The sequence below is a fragment of the Tachyglossus aculeatus genome, chromosome 14 (assembly GCF_015852505.1).
Source record: "Tachyglossus aculeatus isolate mTacAcu1 chromosome 14, mTacAcu1.pri, whole genome shotgun sequence".
NCBI classification, from domain to species: Eukaryota; Metazoa; Chordata; class Mammalia; order Monotremata; family Tachyglossidae; genus Tachyglossus; species Tachyglossus aculeatus.
The window spans coordinates 34,268,038-34,288,976 of NC_052079.1; the positions used below are offsets into that span (position 1 = coordinate 34,268,038).

The 20,939-nt window shown below is 40.1% G+C and overlaps 1 protein-coding gene across 1 annotated transcript in view; it reads right to left on the bottom strand.

Moving 5' to 3' along the window:
• Window positions 1-20,939, bottom strand: part of CEP290 (centrosomal protein 290) — a 72,870-nt gene that overhangs the window by 10,269 nt on the left and 41,662 nt on the right. The window contains 13 exon segments of the mRNA XM_038756850.1: window positions 1,803-1,975; window positions 3,086-3,208; window positions 3,953-4,117; window positions 4,551-4,637; window positions 5,869-6,003; window positions 8,230-8,353; window positions 9,138-9,293; window positions 9,854-9,999; window positions 11,878-11,997; window positions 13,932-14,153; window positions 14,952-15,089; window positions 17,832-18,045; window positions 19,650-19,849. Of these exon segments, the coding sequence (XP_038612778.1) occupies window positions 1,803-1,975; window positions 3,086-3,208; window positions 3,953-4,117; window positions 4,551-4,637; window positions 5,869-6,003; window positions 8,230-8,353; window positions 9,138-9,293; window positions 9,854-9,999; window positions 11,878-11,997; window positions 13,932-14,153; window positions 14,952-15,089; window positions 17,832-18,045; window positions 19,650-19,849 (2,003 nt within the window).

Below are 20,939 nucleotides of genomic sequence, written 5' to 3' on the forward strand. Positions count from 1 at the left end.
TCACACAGCTGACAAGTGGCGGAGCCGGGATTTGAACCCCTGACTTCTGACTCCAAAGCCTGTGCTCTTTCCACTGAGCCACGCTGCTTTTACAGATAATAATGATAATGGTATTTGTTAAGCGCTTACTATGTGCAAAGCACTGTTCTAAGTGCTGGGGGGGATACAAGGTGATCAGGTGGGCCCATGTGGAGTTCACAATCTTAATCCCCATTTTACAGATATAATAATAATAATAATAATAATAATGATAATAATAATAATAATAATGGCATTTCCACTGAGCCACGCAGCTACCCATACGCAGGGCAATAGTGACATCGCACTGTGTAGCGTACAGCATGATTGTAATGGCGTCGGGTCAGGGATACAGCAAAATCGATTAGCCTCTCGCCCCATGTGAGGGTTAATCCAGCCCTGGAGGAGGGCAGAAAAATGTTCCCTGGGTCCCAGATGGGACCTTCTCAAGGGTCCTAGCCCTGCCTCTGGACTTCAAGCACCGGCGAGCTGGCTTGGCTTGTTCCCATGATCTTCGTACAGGACCACGCTGTAACCTTTTCCTGGCTACACAAGTAAACCTTGAAGTCGAGCCCTCCAGTCGAGCCCTCCCTCCTCCTTCCAATTCCCGTGTGGCTCGCTGTGGCTGTGCCGGATCCTGGACGTTGCGAGATCTCCAGTCCCTGCCATGGTGGCTTTTCCCTAAGGCCCCTCTGCTCTCCTTCCTTCCCTACCCACTGGAAGCTCTCCACCAGCTCCTGTGGATGGCTCGGGGCTGGTCAGCTCCTTGAGACAGGCACAGCTGCCCAAAACCAAAACCAAAGGGAGGTTGTAAGTAGAATGAGTATACAAAGAATGAGTGGTCAACCCCTTGGAAGGCAGCATTCATTCATTTAATCAATCATATTTATGAGCGCTTACTGTGTGCAGAGCACTGTACTAAGCGCTTGGGAAGGACAAGTCGGCAACATATAGAGATGGTCCCTACCCAACAGTGGGCTCACAGTCTAGAAGACTGTGGGGGAGTACAACACAACCATAAACATACACATTCCCTGCCCACAACGAGTTTACGGTCTAGATGGGGGCAGAACAGTCTAGAAGGGGAGAGGATTACTTCTGGGATGCACTATACAATACACACCCTGAGGTACAAACTAATAATAAAATAATAATTATGGTACTTGTTAAGCACTTACTAGAAGTCTAGAAGTCACTTACTAGAAGTCTAGAGCAGCAGGGTTGAAACAGTTTAATCCATCAGTCAGTGGTATTTATTTAGCATTTGCTATGTGGAGAGCACTATATTAAGCGCTTGGGAAAGTACAATACTGTCTGTAATGTACTTACAGTCTAGACCTTCATATAAATAAATGATTTATAATAGACCATTTAAAGATAAGCACATAAGTACTTGTGGGGTTGGGAATGGGGCAAATAGCAAATGTCCACAGGTCACAGATCTACGGGCAAGAACAGTACTCAGAGCTTAGAACAGCGCTTGGGACATCGTAAGCACTTAACAAATGAGCCCACTGTTGGGTAAGGACCGTCTCTATATGTTGCCAACTTGTACTTCCCAAGCGCTTAGTACAGTGCTTAGTAAATGCCATTATTATTATTACAGTGCTCTGTACACAGTAAGCGCTCAATAAATACGATTGAATGAATGAACAAATACCAACGTTATTACTAAGTGCAACTTAAGGGAAGTATCTGACCCACTGGTTTAGCCTGAAAGAGATTTCTGAAAATAGTACGTCCGTGATATTTTCTACCTAAAGTTTTTGAATCTGGGGACATACCTCGTTATAGCAATTGACTTCCACCCCTTACTGTCAGCACCTTCAAGCAACGGACCTCTGCTTTCAGCAAACTGTAATCTCTTATTGGTCTCCTCCAGCTGATTTGTCAACTTTTCATTAAGTATCACTAAATTATTCTTTTCTATCCTCAGTTTCTCTGCTGATTCAGTCTCCTGTCACAAAAAAAGAACTGCATTATAATCATCATCAGCATCGGTACTTATTGAGCACTTACTATATGCAGAGCATTGTACTAAGCACTTGGGGGAGTACAATACAACCATAATCAGACACATTCCCTGCCCACAACGACCTTACGGTCTAGATGGGGGGAGAACAGTCTAGAAGGGGAGAGGATTACTTCTGGGATGCACTACACAATATATACCCTGAGGTACAAACTAATAATAAAATAATTATGGTACTTGTTAAGCACTTACTATGTGCCAAGCACTATTCTAAGCACTGAAGTAGATACAAGTTAATCATGTTGGACACAGTCCCTGTCCCACATGGGGCTCACACTCTTAATCCCCATTTTATAGACGAGATACTTGAAGCCCAGAGAAGTGAAGCCCAAGGTCACACAGCAAACAAGTGGCAGAGTCAGGATTAGAACCCAGGTCCTTCTGTCTCTCAGGCCCATGCTCTATCCACTAAACCACACTGCTTCTCCACAAACTACACAGATCCTGACACACATGAACATGGACACCAACAAACACCTCACACAAAAGCACGGAAACACAATGGGAAAGCTTAGATTTGGAGGGGAGACAGAGAGCAAGAGGCAGAGAGATGAAGGGATGGGAAAGGCAATGGAAGGTAGGAGAATGACCAGGGTGAAAAAGAGGATGTTGGTATGGAAAAAGAAAACTTGTCAAGTTTTGGAAGAGGAAAGAAAATGCAAATATTCTGAGGAAGATAATAATACTTCTAATAACTGTGGTATTTGTTAAGCGCTTGTTAATGTGCCCAGCACTGTACTAAACACTGGGATAGATACAAGATAATCACGTCTCACGTGGAGCTCCCATCTAAATAGGAGGAAGCGCAGGATTGAATTCCCATTCTGCAGATGAGGGAACTGAGGCAGAGAGAGTTAAGTGACTTGCCCAGGGTTTCACAGCAGGAACATGGCAGACCTGGAATTAAAATTCAGGTCCGCGCTGCTACCCATGCTGCTGCTTAGGCTTAGCTTGTTTCACTGAATTATTTCAAAATTATTTTGTTTTCTTGATATTAAGACCAGTTCGGAAGTAGCTACAATCTCTAAGTCCTACTTTTTTTAGCTGTTTTCGAAGTCTGTCGTTTTCTGCAACAATTTTCTCAGTGCCTTTGGTCTTGGATTCATACCGCATGCTCAGCTGACCTTCTACGTGGAGTTTCAGTTTTTCCACTTCAGCCTGGACATTAAAAAACAGCCACATCGAACAAGGAAGTGTAATGATATATGAGTAAATTTTCAAGCACACAAAACTGGAAAGGCAGCAGAGACGGGGTTTGGGATGATTTTAACTAAAATTTAGGAATTGCCAGATTTTTAAAAATCCCAATTATGTGTAACAATTGGAAGAAAATGCATGACAGGCAATAGCCATAAAGTCCTAATCTTCCAGATAAAGTGTTGCAGTGGTTTTTAATAGCTTCTTCTCTAAAATGAGCTGTTGGCATTTACAAGTGCCCGTATTGCTCCAAACAATTTATATGTTTTGATTTAAACTAAACCAATATAAATTAATCCAGTTTAAAACTTTTCCAATACAGTATCTGAAGACCATTTTTAGACCTATAGATATAAAATTGATTTAAAATACTTTGATCAAGATATAGTTTGAAGACTGTGGCCATCTATCACATTTTCTGGCAATATCAAAAGAGCTATAAGCTTATTATGTATTCACACATTATACATTCACTGTGTAAAATGAAATAAAGGTATGCATGATTTCTTATAGATTTAGAATCTACTACTATGTGTAAAATATTGTTTTAATTTCAACTATATTTTATTACTGACTTTTACTATATGCATCAAAATGACAGATGTGTATTTAAAAGTTTTATATTCTACCTACAAAATTGACCTTTAAATTTTAACAATACAGTTAGTATCACAAACCTAAGAGACATATAAAAGAAATCAATACCTTTAGCTTTTCATTTTCAAGCTCAAGATTTGCTAATTTTTCATTCGACACCACTTCTGGTGCTCTTTTCAAATTTTCGTTTTCTCTCTGGACTTTCTCCACCACTTTTTTCATTAGACCAATGGTTTTTTCTAGCTCGGGGATTGTCTTTCCACTTCTCCCTGCCTGCACAGAACAACAACAAGAATTCAGCCTAATGAAGGAAATTCTGTATTAACCAAACATTAAATTGAAGGTGCTAACTGTCAGGGGCTATACAAGGCTGAAAAATAAGAGAACCTACCTACTACCAAATTCTACAGGGAGCTTAGGGTAGACTTTTGTCAAAAAGCCTGTATCCAACAGCATCCCTGTGCCAAAGTGTTTAACAGAACCTCCCACCTTAAATTGGGCCCAGAAACTACTGCTGATGGCTTTTCAATCAATCAACCAATTTATGGTATTTTAAGGGACAAAAATTATCCAGAATACTATACCAATATTAAATAGTGGTGCAGTTAAAATATAACAAACAGTAACATGATCAAGTTTTGGCGAGAAATATTTTCTTAGCATTAACCTACAAATTGTAAACTTATAATATGTTCTCATGGCTCACCCCTCTGACATGGCCCATTTTGCGCTCAACTTCTGTTTTTTCTCTCTTGAGAAGTTCACACATTTCTTTCAAATCACTTACTTGATTCTAAAAAGAAACATAAGAAAGCCAGTAATCATTTAATCACGTGAGGGGTGTATAAAGGAGCAGTAAATACCTATTTTACCTGGAATGTTTGTTGGTTTAAGTCTATTAATTGGAAAATCCACACCAGTTGCGTGCGCTCTCTATGCTGTTAGAATTGGAAATGAAGTTGTTATTCGGCACTTAAACATTTCAGAAATGATACACTGGCAGGTGTAATTGAAAAGACGGATGGCAGAACCCAGCACACCATGTCACCTCTTGCACCTAGAGAGCTAAGTTACTAGCTGGGCTGATATGACCACAGAGCCCTGATTTACTCTGATGGCGACGGGAAAGGGGTCTGTCAGAGCACCTTCAATTCAGGTTTACCGGACCTCGCCATTGTCAGGTTATCTAAGGAAGTTGGTAAATTCTTCAGAGCTGTCAAGTTTGCTCAACAGCTACCAGAGCCTTCGTCTACTGGTGATTTCGGAGACTTTAAAGGTCTACAAAGACAGACAACCATGTGCTAATACACAAACAATTGTAGTCTGAAAGGTGGGTTTTGCCACCCACAATCTGAAGTTCCACTTTGAACTCTGATTCGGTCCTAGGCCTAGGTTACAGATAGGTCCTAACTCGTAGACCGACTCTGTTCCGGCTTCAGGCCCCCCTCAAAAGGACTGACCACGATTGTGACCAAGGGCGAAGTCTCACAGGGGCCCTGCTTTCCGCCAGAATTCTTAACTTGGAAAGATGGAAACATCCCAGAGAAGAGCAGAACCAAACTCCATGTCCTGTCCTTTCCCGACTGAAGCTACATAGGTGTCTGTTGATGTTCCTACGCGTATTTTCTTGTGGCATAAATAGGCCTGATAGGAGATACGCTTGCCTGGCTCTATGATGTTCCTTCTGTCTGTACATGAATGTGTGTCTAAGTCTGTGTACCACCCTTGAAGGAAGCACAGGTTTCTCTGCCACTGTCTATGACTTGCTAGATATTTCAAGATAACTTTACTGCATGCATTTGCATGAATAAGCATACATTTATCCTTAAGTCGATGCAAACACATTTCTGAATGTATTTTTCACATACATAGATGATGCACATATGCTCTTTATACGACAGGGAAATAGCTTTATGGATATAGTTAACCATCAGTCAATACTGTTTTATTGCAAACCTATTGTGAACAGAGCACCTAATTAAACACTTGGGAAATTACAGAGTCTAGCCACAGCAAAAACTTACCTTCAATCTTGGCAAATCTTTATTGGCTTGCTCGATTTGAAATCGCAGTTCAATGTTTTCAGTTGATAACTTCAAGTTTTCTTTCTGGAGCTCTTGTTCCCTCTGGCATTGCTCACCTGAGCCTATGCCTGATGTCTTAAGAGAAATTAAATGGGAAGGATTTAAAGTTAATTCCCCAAACAGTACACAGTTATGTCACAATAATCTAACAGCATTACTCTAAAAGGAAATATGTGAAGAAATTTGAATAGATATACAGAAAAGTAACAACACTGACCAAATACGAGTGCTATGATGAAAAGTTAGAGGACTGAGGTTCACACCAAGAAAAGAAAGTTGAAGAATAACCCTTTAATTGGCTTCATTAGTGCTGAATAGGTGTTTCTATTCCCACAAAGAACAAAACTACAGGAAATCGGCTTAAATTACAGAGGGATGTAGGTCACACAAACACAAGACTTTTAAACTAAATTTTGATTTTGGAAAAATGTATCCCAGTTCATCTGTCTACACTACTTTCATAAAACGAAAAGGAGGAAATATGGGAGGAAATTACAGGCGCACAAAATGAAAAGAGCAAACTTACCTCTTGGCCTTAATAGATCATGTTGGAAAAATAGAAACTAAAAGACTATTATAGGAATACACTCCTTTTTTTCTTTTTCTAACAGTATTACTATTTTTATGTCAATATTTCATCAGATAAGTAATTTCAGTGGATCCAATCCAAAATATTCAGAAAAGGAAAATTTGTTAACTTTCTCCTTTTACTGGCTAAAATGTGAATATATCAGTGTTAAATAAAATGCTGGAAGCTAAAATGCGGAAATTGGATAGTCAAAATTTCAAGAACAGTAAGGAATAAGGAATGTATGTACAGTGTACTAGGCCAATATTTTAAAAATAGTTTAATAATCAAATAAGAACACTTCAATTTACTCTACAAAAACACGTCCCAGCTACTAAAAAAATAAAACATGACATGGTATCAAACCTGGAATGTTTCATTGACACTTAGGATTAATTCAGAGCCCTCGATATCCAATTCACAATTTTTCAGTGTGTCCTCTTTAGAGTAATGATGCATTAAATTGTTTAGTTTAAAATTGCTATCCTCAGGCTCATTAGCCGGTTCCTCTATATCAGTCTGATTACTGCCACTTTGGCCTTTAGCGTGAGACTCAGTTATGCTTCCTTTTTCACTTTCATTCCTGCATTCTTCTTGATGCCCTTTATGTTGTTCCTTGTCTTCATTTCCATCAGAGCCTTCGCTATTTTTTTTCTCTTCATGGACATTCTTAGGTTCATTTACAAAATCTGTGTCAGAATCTGATCCACGAGCACTTTTTTGTTTAGTGCTATTAATTACTTGGTCTGATTCTCCCTCAGATTTCCCTGAATCAACAGAGCCTACATAGTCTTCTGATCTGAGTTTTGGCTTAGCACTAGCACAAGGCAAATCATTTCCAGTCACTTGGTTATGTTTATCCGTCAGATCTACATCACTAGCTGTTTCCTTGTCATTTTTAACTCTGAGAATCATTGTATGGGTCTTTTTGCTACTAAGTAAAGTGTTCTGTTTCCGAAACGTAATACGCCTGTGTTTACCGACACTGGTATCAAGAGAAGTGAGAATAGTTGAATCACATACTGGATTCTGCTTCAAGCAGATGAAGGATGAAGCGAAGCATGAAAAAGAAAAAAAAAACACACACAAAAAGCGAGAGAAAAAGATTTCCCCAATGTTTATGTAAAAATGAAATTAAAACAAATAATTCCCTAGTAGCAGTCTTGGGAAATGACAAATCAGGAACTTACCCATGTTTACCTGTCTAGAGAAAACACTAATACTATTTCTTGTTTAATACACAGAGGCACAGCAAGCTTTGTAAAGATAACAGCACAGTCACTCAATCATATTTATTGAGTGCTTACTATGTTCAGAGCACTGTACTAAATGTTTGGGAGAGTACAATAAAACAGAGTTGGTAGACATGTTCCCTGCCCATAACAAACTTAAGAAAAATCTAACAGGCCTCAATCTGATTGCCATACAATGAAAAAAATATTGAAAACACCAGCATTTATGAGATTCATTCATTCATTCAATCGTATTTATTGAGCGCTTACTGTGTGCAGAGCACTGTACTAAGTGCTCGGGAAGTACAAGTTGGCAATATAATTTAACATGAGATGTTAAATTAAGTGTGTGATTTTGATCATTGGATGCTGAACCAAAATAAAGACGGCCATGTATTCCAGTATTCCAGAGTACTTATATTGTAGAATATTAATACACATACTGTACACAATGAAATGTAGTGTTACTATACATTTAATAAAATAAAATTGTTGACTTACCAAAGGTCTAGAAAATGTATCTTTAGAAAATTGCTTTTCTAAAGCATGAAGCTTCTCCTGTAAGTATCTATTTTTTAAATGTAAATCTTCTACAACTGAATCTCGAGGAAGAGCTTGCTGAGTCCTGTAAAAATAAACAGACACATGCCACGAAAACCCTCCAGGTTTTCTTACGAAGATTCTTACTGTGGAAACAGTGTAGCTCAAACCTGTCGACCGGATATGGTGGGAGTCTCCCATCGAGAGCTACCCCCAAAATGCCGCCAACCCATCCCCATTTGATGGATGGGAAGAAAACTCTCGCTTTCTTCATCCAGCCATTTTATAAAGCCATTGAGCGACCCATGCATAGCTTCTCCAAGCAACCGTCCATGGCTTATCCTATTTCCTGATCTCATTCGTCCTCCCTTGTGAACCACCTGTTCACTTGGCTCAGTACCCCTTCCGCATTTTGATATTCACCCTATTCCCAGCCCTACAGCACTTATGCATTTATCCTTACACCTTAGTGCTTCCCCTCTCTGCAATTTATCTGTCTCCCCAACTAAACTGTAAGCTTCTTGAGGACAGGGATCAGGTGTACCAACTCAACCATATTATACTCTACCAACTGCTCTGTACAGTGCTCTGCACACAGTAGTGCTCAGTAAATACCATTGGTTAATGTCTGAGATAACACTTAATGTAAGTAGTGCTCAGTAAATACCATCAATGGGTTGATGTCTGAGTTAACTCTTAAAGGATCCCCCTCACATCCCACCCCTTTCTATGTCTGTTGCAGGTCTCCTTCTCCTTTTAGAATGTGACTATCCAATGTTCTAAGATCTGGGTCCAAATTAACATCTTTGTACTTTTTCCCTAGCGCTCAGCAGATGCTCAGTATGAGTGAATGGAAGAACAGGTCTTACCTTATATGAGAAATTTCATTTTCTAACTCCGTATTTCTTCTTCTTAGTTCTTCTACCTCTTTCTCGGAGTCCAAAGCACGGACACCCACAACATGATCAACAGTTACACCGCTTATCTTCAGTTTCTTCTGTAATGCGATTTTCTCCCTGTCTGCCCTAAAATATCGAATGCGATATATTCACCATTAAAAGTACATTTCAGTTCAAAGATTGACCTGTTTAGCTTGCCCAACAGTTTTTAGTCTTAAAAGATTCCAACTGACAGACTTTATTTTTTGTAAGCAATTTATAATTTTATTAAACCAATGAGAATCCATCATATATTTTCCTCTATTTGGGCTCTTTTACAACTTTTTTTATTCTATTAAAAAATGACCTAACCAGAAATGACTATTGGAACCAAGACTAAAATGGTTTCTGGAGAAAACGATAAAGAGCACAAGATTTGGAGTCATGAGACCTGGCTTCTAATGCAGCTGTACCGCTTTTCTGTTGTGTGATCTTGGGCAAGTCACTTAATTTTTCTATGCTTCAGTTTGGTAAAATGGGGATTAAATACCTGCTTTCTCTCTCCCCTTTATATTGGAAGCCCTATGTGGAAGAGTGGATTGTATAAGATCTGATTGTACTGTATGTACGCAGAGCTGAATGTAGCGTTTGGCCAGTCACATGAGACTTCCTCTAGTAGCTGATTTCAAAAATCCAATTAGACTCACTTAGCAAATAGCTCTTTCAGTGTATTCAACTGTTTTGCCAGAGTATCCGCTTCCTTATCCTTTTCCTTCAGCTTGGTACGCAGTCCATCCATTTTGGCCTGCCACTTTTTGCCTTCTTCCCACCGAATCACTTCTTCTTTGGAGCTCTGTGGAACAATGGAGGAGAAAGGAACACTACACTGTTACAGTAGTCATTTACATGTTCCTGAACAGTGACTAGTACAAGTACTCCATAAACTAAATGTTGAAAATTAAATGCACTGAAGAAAGGCATGCTGATTTCAGAATAATTTTAAAATCTTCCATCTTGCAGGGAAGCTCAGCTTTAGGAAAATATCAAGGGAAATATAGCAGGCTTTTCCTTGGGCTTTCTTCATAAAGAATACGCTGATGGGACAAAGAAACAGAACGATGGGAAAACTTTAAGGTTAGATGTGACTAAATATTGGGGCATTAAACAGGGGTGTGTCAAAATGCAGATTCCAAGACTATGAGACCCATTGATTGGGTCCCTCTGTAACACCCTCTGTTAACTGTAGATTTTAACCCTGCAATATCTTCTGTGTGCTTTTCCTGAATACACCAAAGATTATCTTTCTTCTTTTTAACGGTTCAAATTTGCCGGACGGATCCCAGAAAATCCCTGAATTACAGCATCAAAGAATTAAAAACAGGACAATCTCTTTGACTGATGTGGATCCCTTTTTTTGAGAATTAAATGTGTAGTAGTAATAACGGCATTTATTAGACAACCAATGAGTCTAATTCATTGGACTAGGCACTAGGGAAAGTACAACAGAAGCACAGAAACATTCTTGACGCAAGAGCCATCACTGAATTACAGAAGAAGAAACATGTATTAACCGCTAGCCTTTAATTACTAGTTTCCACTCATTTTTCTCTCATGATAATAATAATGATAATAAATTGCTAAGGGCTTACTGTCTGCCAAAGATAAAAAGTCAGACGCAGTCCCTGTCCCCCTTGGGGATCACAGGCTAAGCGAGAACAGATACTGACTCCTCATTTTACAGATGAGGTAAGTGACTTGCTCAAAGTCACAGAGCAGGTAAGTGGCAGGGCCAAGATTAGATGTTTGGCCACTCAGTTCCATGCTCTTTCCACTAGGCCATGTTGCTTCTCTGGTGGAAACTTGTTCTATCTGCAGCCTGACCACCCAACTCCCATCTTCCACCCTTAAGTATCACTAAGGAGAGAGGCACACAGAAAAATGGCTTTTAAAGGAAAAGGACAAATAAGAGTCTGCTAGTCCAAGAAGTTTGGCACAGATCCAGCATCCATAACTATTATCCCTACCAGCTGCTTTGTGTGATTGGCTTCACGCAATATCATCACTTCTACTCAGAAATAACTCCAATGCACAACTAGCAAAGCTAGGGTATCTTTCCGGCCACTCCAGGCCCTAATGCGAAGTTCCCCTGGGAACTGGCGGTCCAATCTGCTTACACTTTATCTGCTCCAGCACTTAGGTAAAGTTCTTGGCCCTACAGTTAGCCCTTAAACACATCCCACAGTTACCATTATTATTCCCTTTGCTGAAGAGACAGCAGTGCAATTCGGCAACACTCAGAGTCTGAGCTGGGATGCAAGACACATACTGTGAGGGTGTGCGGGGGAGAAAGTGTGTTAATAATGTCAAACTCTCCTTCACTGACCCTTACACGTATGGATGAAATCCTATTGTCAGCAATGTTACCTTCAACATGAAAGACACCTATATCTTTTTCCCCACCTGTCTGTCTAGAAGTTAAACTATATTCTATTCGAAGAACAGAGTCATTTCTAATTTACTTTGTGTCCCCATCAAAAGCCGTTGGTATTGCTCAAGTAATAAATGCAAACCGCTGTTTTGGAAAACTGCTTTTGAAATTGTCATCCATAGATACATATGCTTATTTCATTGTCCTTGGAAAACAACGACTACCTACCCAACTGCCCAAGAGACATTTCAAAATGTGACTAACCACTTAATAGTACTGACCAATGTACGTTTATTCACATACCTTCTCTTTCATAGCTCTTATTTCTCCTTCAGACTTTCTTTCCAGCTCACTTTCTAGCTTCTTAATTTTCTTTTGCAGTTCATCTACCAAACTTAACTTGTTTTCTCCATCCAATTTGGTCTAAAAAATAAACAGCTCTTTATTTCAATAGGTTCGAATTATACACATTGAATTAAGAACAAAAGATGTATTTTTTCCCTTTGTGATGAAGTATCTTAAAAGTACTTTCAAGAGTTTAGAATACTTAATGCTTTGGAGATCACCGTAAGGAGAAAGCTTCTGAATTTTAATGTGGAAAAGAATATGTATGCTATAAATGCCTACATATTCCTTTATCATGGATGTGGCTACCTTTCCTGTAGAGCTGTTAGGGAATTTAATACTTTATTTCTGGGGAACATGAAAACCTCATTAGAAAGTTATATGGGTAAGCACTGCATAAATCTTATGAGTCCCTTGCAAAACTATAAGCACCTTGAAGGCAGGGCCCATGTCTTTTATTTCTTGATATGTTTCAAAGACTCTAGTGGGGTAAGTTTATCTCTAGGTTGTAAGCTTGTTGTGGGTAGGTAATGTGTCTACCAATTCTCTTACATTGTTATATCGAGCTCTTCCAAGCGCTTAGTACAGTGCTCTGCATGCAGTAAGCACTCAATAAATATGATTGACCAATGGTGTTCTGACCACAACAGGCACTTAATAAAACATGACTGTTACCGCTAATGGTGACATCAGTGTAAGTGATGTCACATGAAGTGTAAACAGATCAGCTAGAAAAAGTTGAGTAGGGGGAAGAAGCTTTTGAAAAGAGTTATTTGGTGTATGCTAACAAACAGCTGCTACTAGAAGCTGCTACGCTGCTAGAGAAGCAGCGTGGCTCAGTGGAAAGAGTACGGGCTTTGGAGTCAGAGGTCATGAGTTCAAATCCCAGCTCTGGCAATTGTCAGCTGTGTGACTTTGGGCAAGTCACTTAACTTCTCTGTGCCTCAGTTACCTCATCTGGAAAATGGGGATTAAAACTTTGAGTCCCCCGTGGGACAACCTGATCACCTTGTAATCCCCCCAGCGCTTAGAATAGTGCTTTGCACATAGTAAGCGCTTAATAAATGCCATTATTATTATTATTATTATTATTACTTACTACTCCCAAATCAAATCCCCAAATAAACATAAAGGAATCTTTCTTCATAGTGTAATCGCCCAAGCACTTAATACAGTGTTTGGAACACAGTAAGTGCTCAATAAATGGAACTGACTGATTGATTACTTTTGCCATCTCTGGGGAAGCTATAACCTAACAGCCCCAGAACTTTTAAGGTAGCTTAACCCAGTTCAGAAAAATGAGAATACCTACAAACCAGAGCTATGTCTTGCACTAATAGCTGACACAGTCTAAGATTTGTCAGACATTAGGGTCAATCGCTGCAGGGAAGTCTGCTCCCTCCCACATTTCCCTCTCTCTCCACATCCACCCCGCTGCTTCTCAAGCTATGTTCTGTGCAAGCCAGGTTCTCTGCTTCAGCAGGAATTCTGGAGGGACAAGAATAGAAGGGGGTGAGATTTTTCCTTTCCAACCTATTTTGGTGCTGCTTTTCGCAGAGGCAAAATAAATCCCTTCAGCTTTCTTGCTTCTCATCCATTAAATGCAGTACATCAATCGATAAGGACTTCCTGTATTGGCACTCCTGCATGTTCCGTGGGCTACCACCAATGTGCCTTTCTCAGAGGTGTAAGGATGATGTCAACTGGTGTTGGATAAAACACTGGCTACAACTGGGCTCCCTAAATGTTCTATTTTTATGTACCAGTGCAAGAATCCCGGAGAAAAAATATACTCAATCAACTGAGGGTATTTACTGAATGCTTACTGTGTGCAGAGCAGTGCTTGGGAGAGTACAATTCAATACAGTTGGCTGACACGATTCTTGCTTACAATCAAATGTACTCTTTCCTTCAACCACTTAAGTCCATTTCCACATTTTCCATGGACTTTTGAAAAAGGACTCATCCATGCTTCGATTACACATTTTCAAGATGACTATAAAAAATATTACCTGGAGTCCATTTGTTAATCTTTTAATCTGTTTTTTCAGGTCTTCATTCTCTTTACCCACTTCTTCTTTTTCTCTAAGTACTTTAGAAAAGGCTTTTTGTTTTTTCTGGAGCTCACTGTTCAGTTCATTCAATTCATCCCCTAGTGAGGTTTCCTTGTTTTTACTTATCTTAAGGGCCTCTTTGAATTTTGAAAGATTTTCATTCAAATCTTCTATGTGAGCCTATTAAGAAAGAGAAACAGTACATAGAGGGAGGGAGCAATGGTTAGGCTTCTGCCTCAACAGCTTCTTTAAGTGATAACCATTGCTTCTATCACTGGGACGTGCCTACCGTCAAAACAGGTTACTACAGTACTCTGCAGAAAGTAGGCTCCCAATAAATACAATTGATTGAGTGACTCTATATCGGAAACACTGGATCTTTAACACCATACACTCACTTGTATTTATTGAGGGCTTACTGTGTGCAGGGCACTGTACTAAGTGCATGGGAGACTACAATACAACAATAAACAGTCATATTTCCAGCCCACAGCGAGCTTACAGTCTAGAGTTGGGGAGGCAGGCCAATACAAATAAATAAAATTACAGATTATGTACATAACTGCTTTGGGGCAGGGAGATGGGGGGAGAGCAAAGGGAACAAGTCAGGGCGACACAGAAGGGAGTGGGAAATGAGGAAAAGTGGGGCTTTGTCTGGGAAGGCCTTTTGGAGAAGATGTGCCTTCAGTAAGGCTTTGAAGGGGCGGGGGGTAAGTGGAAAAGCCAGAGTGGCTGCTCGCATTACTACGCTAATTCAAAGAAAGATAGAAAAATAATACTGGAGCGAGGTCAGGTTGCGGAAACTGACCAGGAAACTGAGGAAAAAGTATATGGGGCAGGTCAAGGAGAGAAAGGGACAGAAAGGAATTGTATTGGACAAAACATCCCAGGGCAGGGTTTATTTAATCCTGGGGTAACTCAGCAAACAGTACAGAATCACCCCCCGGTTGTGTCTAAGGTGGGATGCACTGTGCCCACCTTTAAGTCCTTAGTTTGTCGATCAATCATCTGTTGTACATTAAGATTTGCCTCTTTCTGAGATGCTGCAGAAATAATGTGCTGTTCAGCATTGGCCATCATCTCGGCCCGAAGCTCCAGAAGCGCTTTACTCAGAGCCTAGAAATAACAAAATTACAGTTCAGGAAAGGTTACGGTGTTGGAAAAGCTAATCAGATCAACAACAGGCTAATTTTCTTCTTTAACAATAATAATAATGATGGCATTTATTAAGCTCTTAATATGTGCCAAGCACCATTCTAAGCGCTGGGACCATTACAAGGTAATCAGGTTGTTCCATGTGGGGCTCACAGTCTTAATCCCCATTTTACAGATGAGGTAACGGAGGCACAGAGAAGTGAAGTGACTTGCCCAAAGTCACACAGCTGACAATTGGTGGAGTTAGGATTTGAACCCATAACCTCTGACTCCAAAGCCTGTGCTCTTTCCGCTGAGCCATGCTGCTTCTCTACCCCTGGGTTTGTGGTTTAAAGAAATTTTCCCTCATGTTCCTTAATTATCTGGGGCAAGATATGAGGTCCTGGCCATTAAGCAAAAATCCACCCTCTCCAATCTACCCTAGTCCCTATCCTTCCCTTCCAATTCCCCCACGCCCACTCTCATCCTTCTCCCACTTCTCTCCAGAGGAGATCTCCCATCTGCTTTCAAAATCTCTCCCCCTCCACCTGAGCACTTGATTTCATTCCTTTTCACCTTACGAATACTCTTTCTCCCTCTCTGACTGCCATTTGTAACTGTTCACCGCCTCCATTTCTCTTCCATCAACTTCCTTGATACTCTATAATCTTGTTTAGCCCCCTTCGCTCCACTGAGACCACTCTCTCCAAGGTCAACAGTGATCTCCTTCTTGCCAAATCCAACGGATTGTACTCTGTCCTAATCCTCCTCGACCTCTGAGCTGCTTTTGACATGGTGGGCCACTGTCTTCCCCCAGAAACAATATGTAACCTTTGTATTTTAGACATGGTTCTCCTCAAGCCTCTGCAGCTGACCATTCTTAACTGTCTTGCCCTGGCTCGTCCTCTCACCCCCTCAGTGTGGATGCCCTTCAGGGCTCTGTTCAATTTACACTCACCAATTGAAGAAGTCATCCACTTCTGCAGCTACTACCTATCTGCAGATGATTTGACTCTCTACCTCGCTATCCCTATCCTCTGTAGTTTCATATTTTCTCCCACTTCCAGCGCATCTCAATCGGTGTATTCCTTGAGCATTTATTCAAGCTTCCTCCCAAACTGAATCCTCTGCTCCCCCTAATTTTCCCATCACAAACATCCATATCCTACACCCTCCACCTCGGCATTTTCCTTGTCTGCACCCTCTCTTTTAACTCCCATCTCCAATTTGTTGCCAGACCAAAAATAGTCTGGTTTCCCTACACGACATTTCCAACGTCAGTCCCTTCCCTTCCATCCTAACACCACTCTGGCCTAGGCAATTATCCTGGCTTGACTACTGCATCAGCTTCCAGTCTCCCCCCACTCCAGCCCACACTTCATTCTGCTGCCAGAATCATTTCCCTAAGAAGCTGTGCTCTCTACACATCCCGCATTTTCATCAACCTCCAATGGTTGCCTACCCCACTTCACAGGAAACAGAAAATCCTGTCTCAGCTCCCCCTCGCCTACTCATCCACTCTTGTCCCACTAAAACCCCAGCTCGCAACTTCTGCTACTCTCAAATTAATCTATTCACAGTGCCTCATTCTGTCTTCTCTTGCTGCCGTTCCCAATCTCTCGCTCACACCCTCCCTCCTGTTTGGAACTACCTCCCCACCTTCAAAGCCCTTCTGAAATCACCTCCCTTATGGATTCCAATCTGTCCACCATATATCTACCAATTACCGTGTCACCATTTCTGCATCACTCAAGCATGTTTAAACTTATATTCATACTTTATTACTTCCTCCTATCTTCCTTTATTTTAGGGCCTATCTTTACCACTAGCTGCATACTCCTTGTGGGCAAGGATAATGTCTACTAATTCTACTGAACTTTCCTAACACCACAGCACCCACGGGAGATACTCAAAACACACTAATCAATCATTGGTATTTATTGAGTGCTTACTACGTGCAGAGCACTGCAGTAAGCACTTGGGAGAGTACCACATAACAGAGTTGGTAGATACGTTCCCTGCCCACAAGGAGCTAACAGTCTAGAGCTACCGTCGAAGCGACTGATCAATCAGTCGTATTTATTGAGCGCTTACTGTGTGCAGAGCATGATCGATCTGCTCATGTGGATTCACAAGAAAATATTTATCTGACGAAATACCCCACTGCCCAGAGTGCATAGGCTTGAGTTACTTGCCGTGTCCTCGGGACCGTGAGCTCATTGCGTACAGGGAACATGTCTGTTTGTTGTTATATTGTGTTCTCCCAAGCGCTTAATACAGCGTAAGCACACAGTAAGCGCTCAATAAATATGACTGAATGAATGGGTTGGCAGTGCTCGTTCTAACCATTCCACACCTGCAGTACTGATATTTAGAAATAGAGCCAATTCTCTATTATGGGAAGTAGAATAACAGACTAATGTCGATGGCTGAAACTTTCCAGCTCTCCAATCTCTTTCATCCTTTAATACTCCAGATTCTGACCATCTCTAGCACAGAGCACAGGAAGGCTAGTTCAAAAACCCTACCTATATAATTAAACCTACTTCATAAATGATCTTAAAACCTGGCAACTTAAAAATAGGTGCTGCAATGAATGTAGGTTGCTATAATTTAAAGTTTTTTAAAAGGCTTGCTTTAACACAAAATTAAAATACTTTTAATTTTCGTGAACATTACTTTCCTGATAATCACTTATCCTTCAGCAGAGTATATAATCCTTACTTTTTGTTGTTTCTCTTTGAGAGATAACTGGCTCTTCAGCCTCTCCACTAGATTTTTCAGAGTAGTTGTTGGGGCTCTGGTGTTTGCTTCCTTTTGGGCTTCAATTTCACATTTTAAACTCTGTAGTTCCTTCTCTGTCTGGGACAGAAGATACTTTAACTCTTCGGCTTCAGCTTTCAATTTTTTCGCTTCAGCTGCATGTTTTTCTTCAAGCCTAGTACAACCACACAAATGAATGTATCATATCAAGTTATTTATATTATTATTATTATGGCATTTGCTAAGCGCTTACTAGATGTCAAACACGGTTCTAAGCACTAGATTCAAAGTAATCAGGTTGGACACAATCCCCATCCCACATGGGGCTCACAGACTTTGTAGTATAATAATAATAATAATAATGACTACCTTGACTCATTATCAGCAATATGATTCACCATCATTACCAATACCATCATTATTATTACGGTATTTGTTTAAGAGCCTACTATGTGCCAAGCACTGTTCTAAGTGCTGAATGGAGAACGGCTACTAAATCCCCATTTTACAGAAGAGAAAATTGAGGAGCAGAGAATTTAAATGACTTGCCTAGAGTCACCAAGCAGGAAACTGGGAGCCAATATTAGAATCCAGGTCCTCTGACTCTGAGGCCTATGCTCTTCCCATTAGACCACACCGCTACTCTATATTTATACAGTCACAATATTTCATATTAGTGAAAAAATAACACATCATATTTTTATAAAATACACTGAGATTTCAGGCCTGCTATAAGGTGAAGCCTAGTTTAATACTGCTGATAACGTATTTTGTTTTGTGTGGCTTTCTGATACTCATAGCCAAAACCACTTTAGTTGCCAAAAAAATATCCAAAAATATATCCTGGCTAACACAACTGTGAGTTTAACTCTTCTAAACTCTTTTTCACAAGGAAAACACAAAACGAGACAGTTTAATGTTGCCTCTCCAAATTCGTGATTAATATTTTTGGAGCAAAGAACAGCGTGTTAATGTGGGCACAGAGAAGAAAGACAAATATCATCTGAATAAAATGTTTAAAGGTTATGAATTCTAAAAGGATTATTAATGTTAGAGCAGCAGATTAAAATGTAAGTACCATAAGTTCTTCCTGTGGCACAAATAGTGAAACATTCACAATCAACCTGCTATCCAGGAAGTTTTTTTCCGTATGGTTTTATGAAACTATTAATAAATCTTGGTCTCAGAAATGAGGCATTCGGGGTTACTCACTATTGATACGTTTTCCTGTTCAAAAACACTTTCTTCAAAATGAAAATGCTTAATAAAAATGACAGAAATATATTTAAATTTCTGCCCTAGTGGAACCTGAATGAGAAACGATAATGGTATCTATGAAGTACTAATCATGTGCCTAATGTTGATCGGAAAGGACCCAGATTGATTAAAACTCTACCACGTGTGGATCAGTCTAAAAGGCAGAGCTTAGAACAATGTATGGCACACAGTAAGCACTTAACAAATACCATTATTATTATTATTACTATTATTATTATTATTATTATTATTATTAATAATAAAGACAGCTGGTCTTGAATCCTCATTTATCAGATGAGGAATCTGAGCCCAAAAGAAGTGACTTGTCCAAGTTCCTACAATACGTCAGTGGCAGTGCTTGATTTAGAACTCAGGTGTCCTGATTCCCTGCCCCGCTTTCCTCTACTAGGTCACATACTCAACAGATCATCTGGATAACTGCAAATTAAACTATGGCCAGGATATAACTGTCTTAGGGACACTCAACAAATAGCATCCTTAATGACGCCTAGTCACACTTACTGAGATTTGAGGATTTCAAATTCTCTGACTTTTTCTGATGTAATATGCTTTTGTTTCACTAAATCTTGTGACATTTCCTTTAGTCTGTTCAGAAGTGAGGAGAGGGAGGTATCTTGCTCTGCAACTGTTTGCTCCATCTCCACCAGTCGAATGAAATCCTTGTTTGTAGGAACAGCCTCAGAGGACTGCTTCATTAACTCCTGTGAAATAGGAAACTCTGAGTCAATTTTCTGGGACTATAAAGTGCCATAATTTAGGGCTAACTTCACTTTGATTCCCAACATAAACAAAATGAAACACTAAAATCTGAATTTTCCCTCATCATTGTTTCTTCCTATAAAATCCAAAGCAACTTCCAAGAATTGAGAAACTACATTTTACCAATTGTAATTTCAAGATACAAGTACACATTTCTCCTCTGGGATTTTTTTTTATATTTTCTAAATAGCTACTGAAGTTTGCTTGGCTTGATCTATTCAATTTGCTTTGAAAACTTTTATTTACTAAAGCATATTTTAAAAGAATGATTCGGTGGGCACTCAGAAAAAAAACATTAAGGTGTTCTTTGTTCATTTTCTTCCAAACTTCAATAAATCAAATGTGTGCTTGTCAGAAGTGACATGAGTTTTAGCCTGCTTATTGTGCTGAACATGGTACTTCAAGCAATCAACTCAGTACGTTCTTCTTCTGACTGAAATACATTTTCTTCAGGCTTGGACCCCCCTCAATGATCAATCAAGCAATCACTCATATTTATTGAGTGCTTACTGTGTGCACAGCACTACACTTAAGCGCTTGGGAGAGTACCACAGGCACATTCCCTGACCCCAATGAGCTTATAGTCTAGAGGGGGAGACAGTCATTAACATAAATAAATTGCAGATATGTACATAAATGCTATGGGGCTAAGAGGGCTCAGAATAAAAGGAGCAAATCAGGGTAATGAAGGGAGTAGGAGAAAAGAGAAGCAGAGAAGCTTAGAGAAGCAGCGTGGCTCAGTGGAAAGAGCACAGGTTTTGGAGTCAGAGGTCATGGGTTCGAATCCCAGCTCCGCCACACATCTGCTGTGTGACCTTGAGCAAGTCACTTAACTTCTCGGAGCCTCAGTTACCTCATCTGTAAAATGGGGATGATGACTGTGAGCCCCACGCGGGACAACCTGATCACCTTGTATCCCCCCCCCCCCCCCAGTGCTTAGAATAGTGCTTTGCACATAGTAAGCACTTAACAAATGCCATCATTATTATTATTATTATTATTAGAAAAGGAAGTTAGGGTTTAGTCACTGAA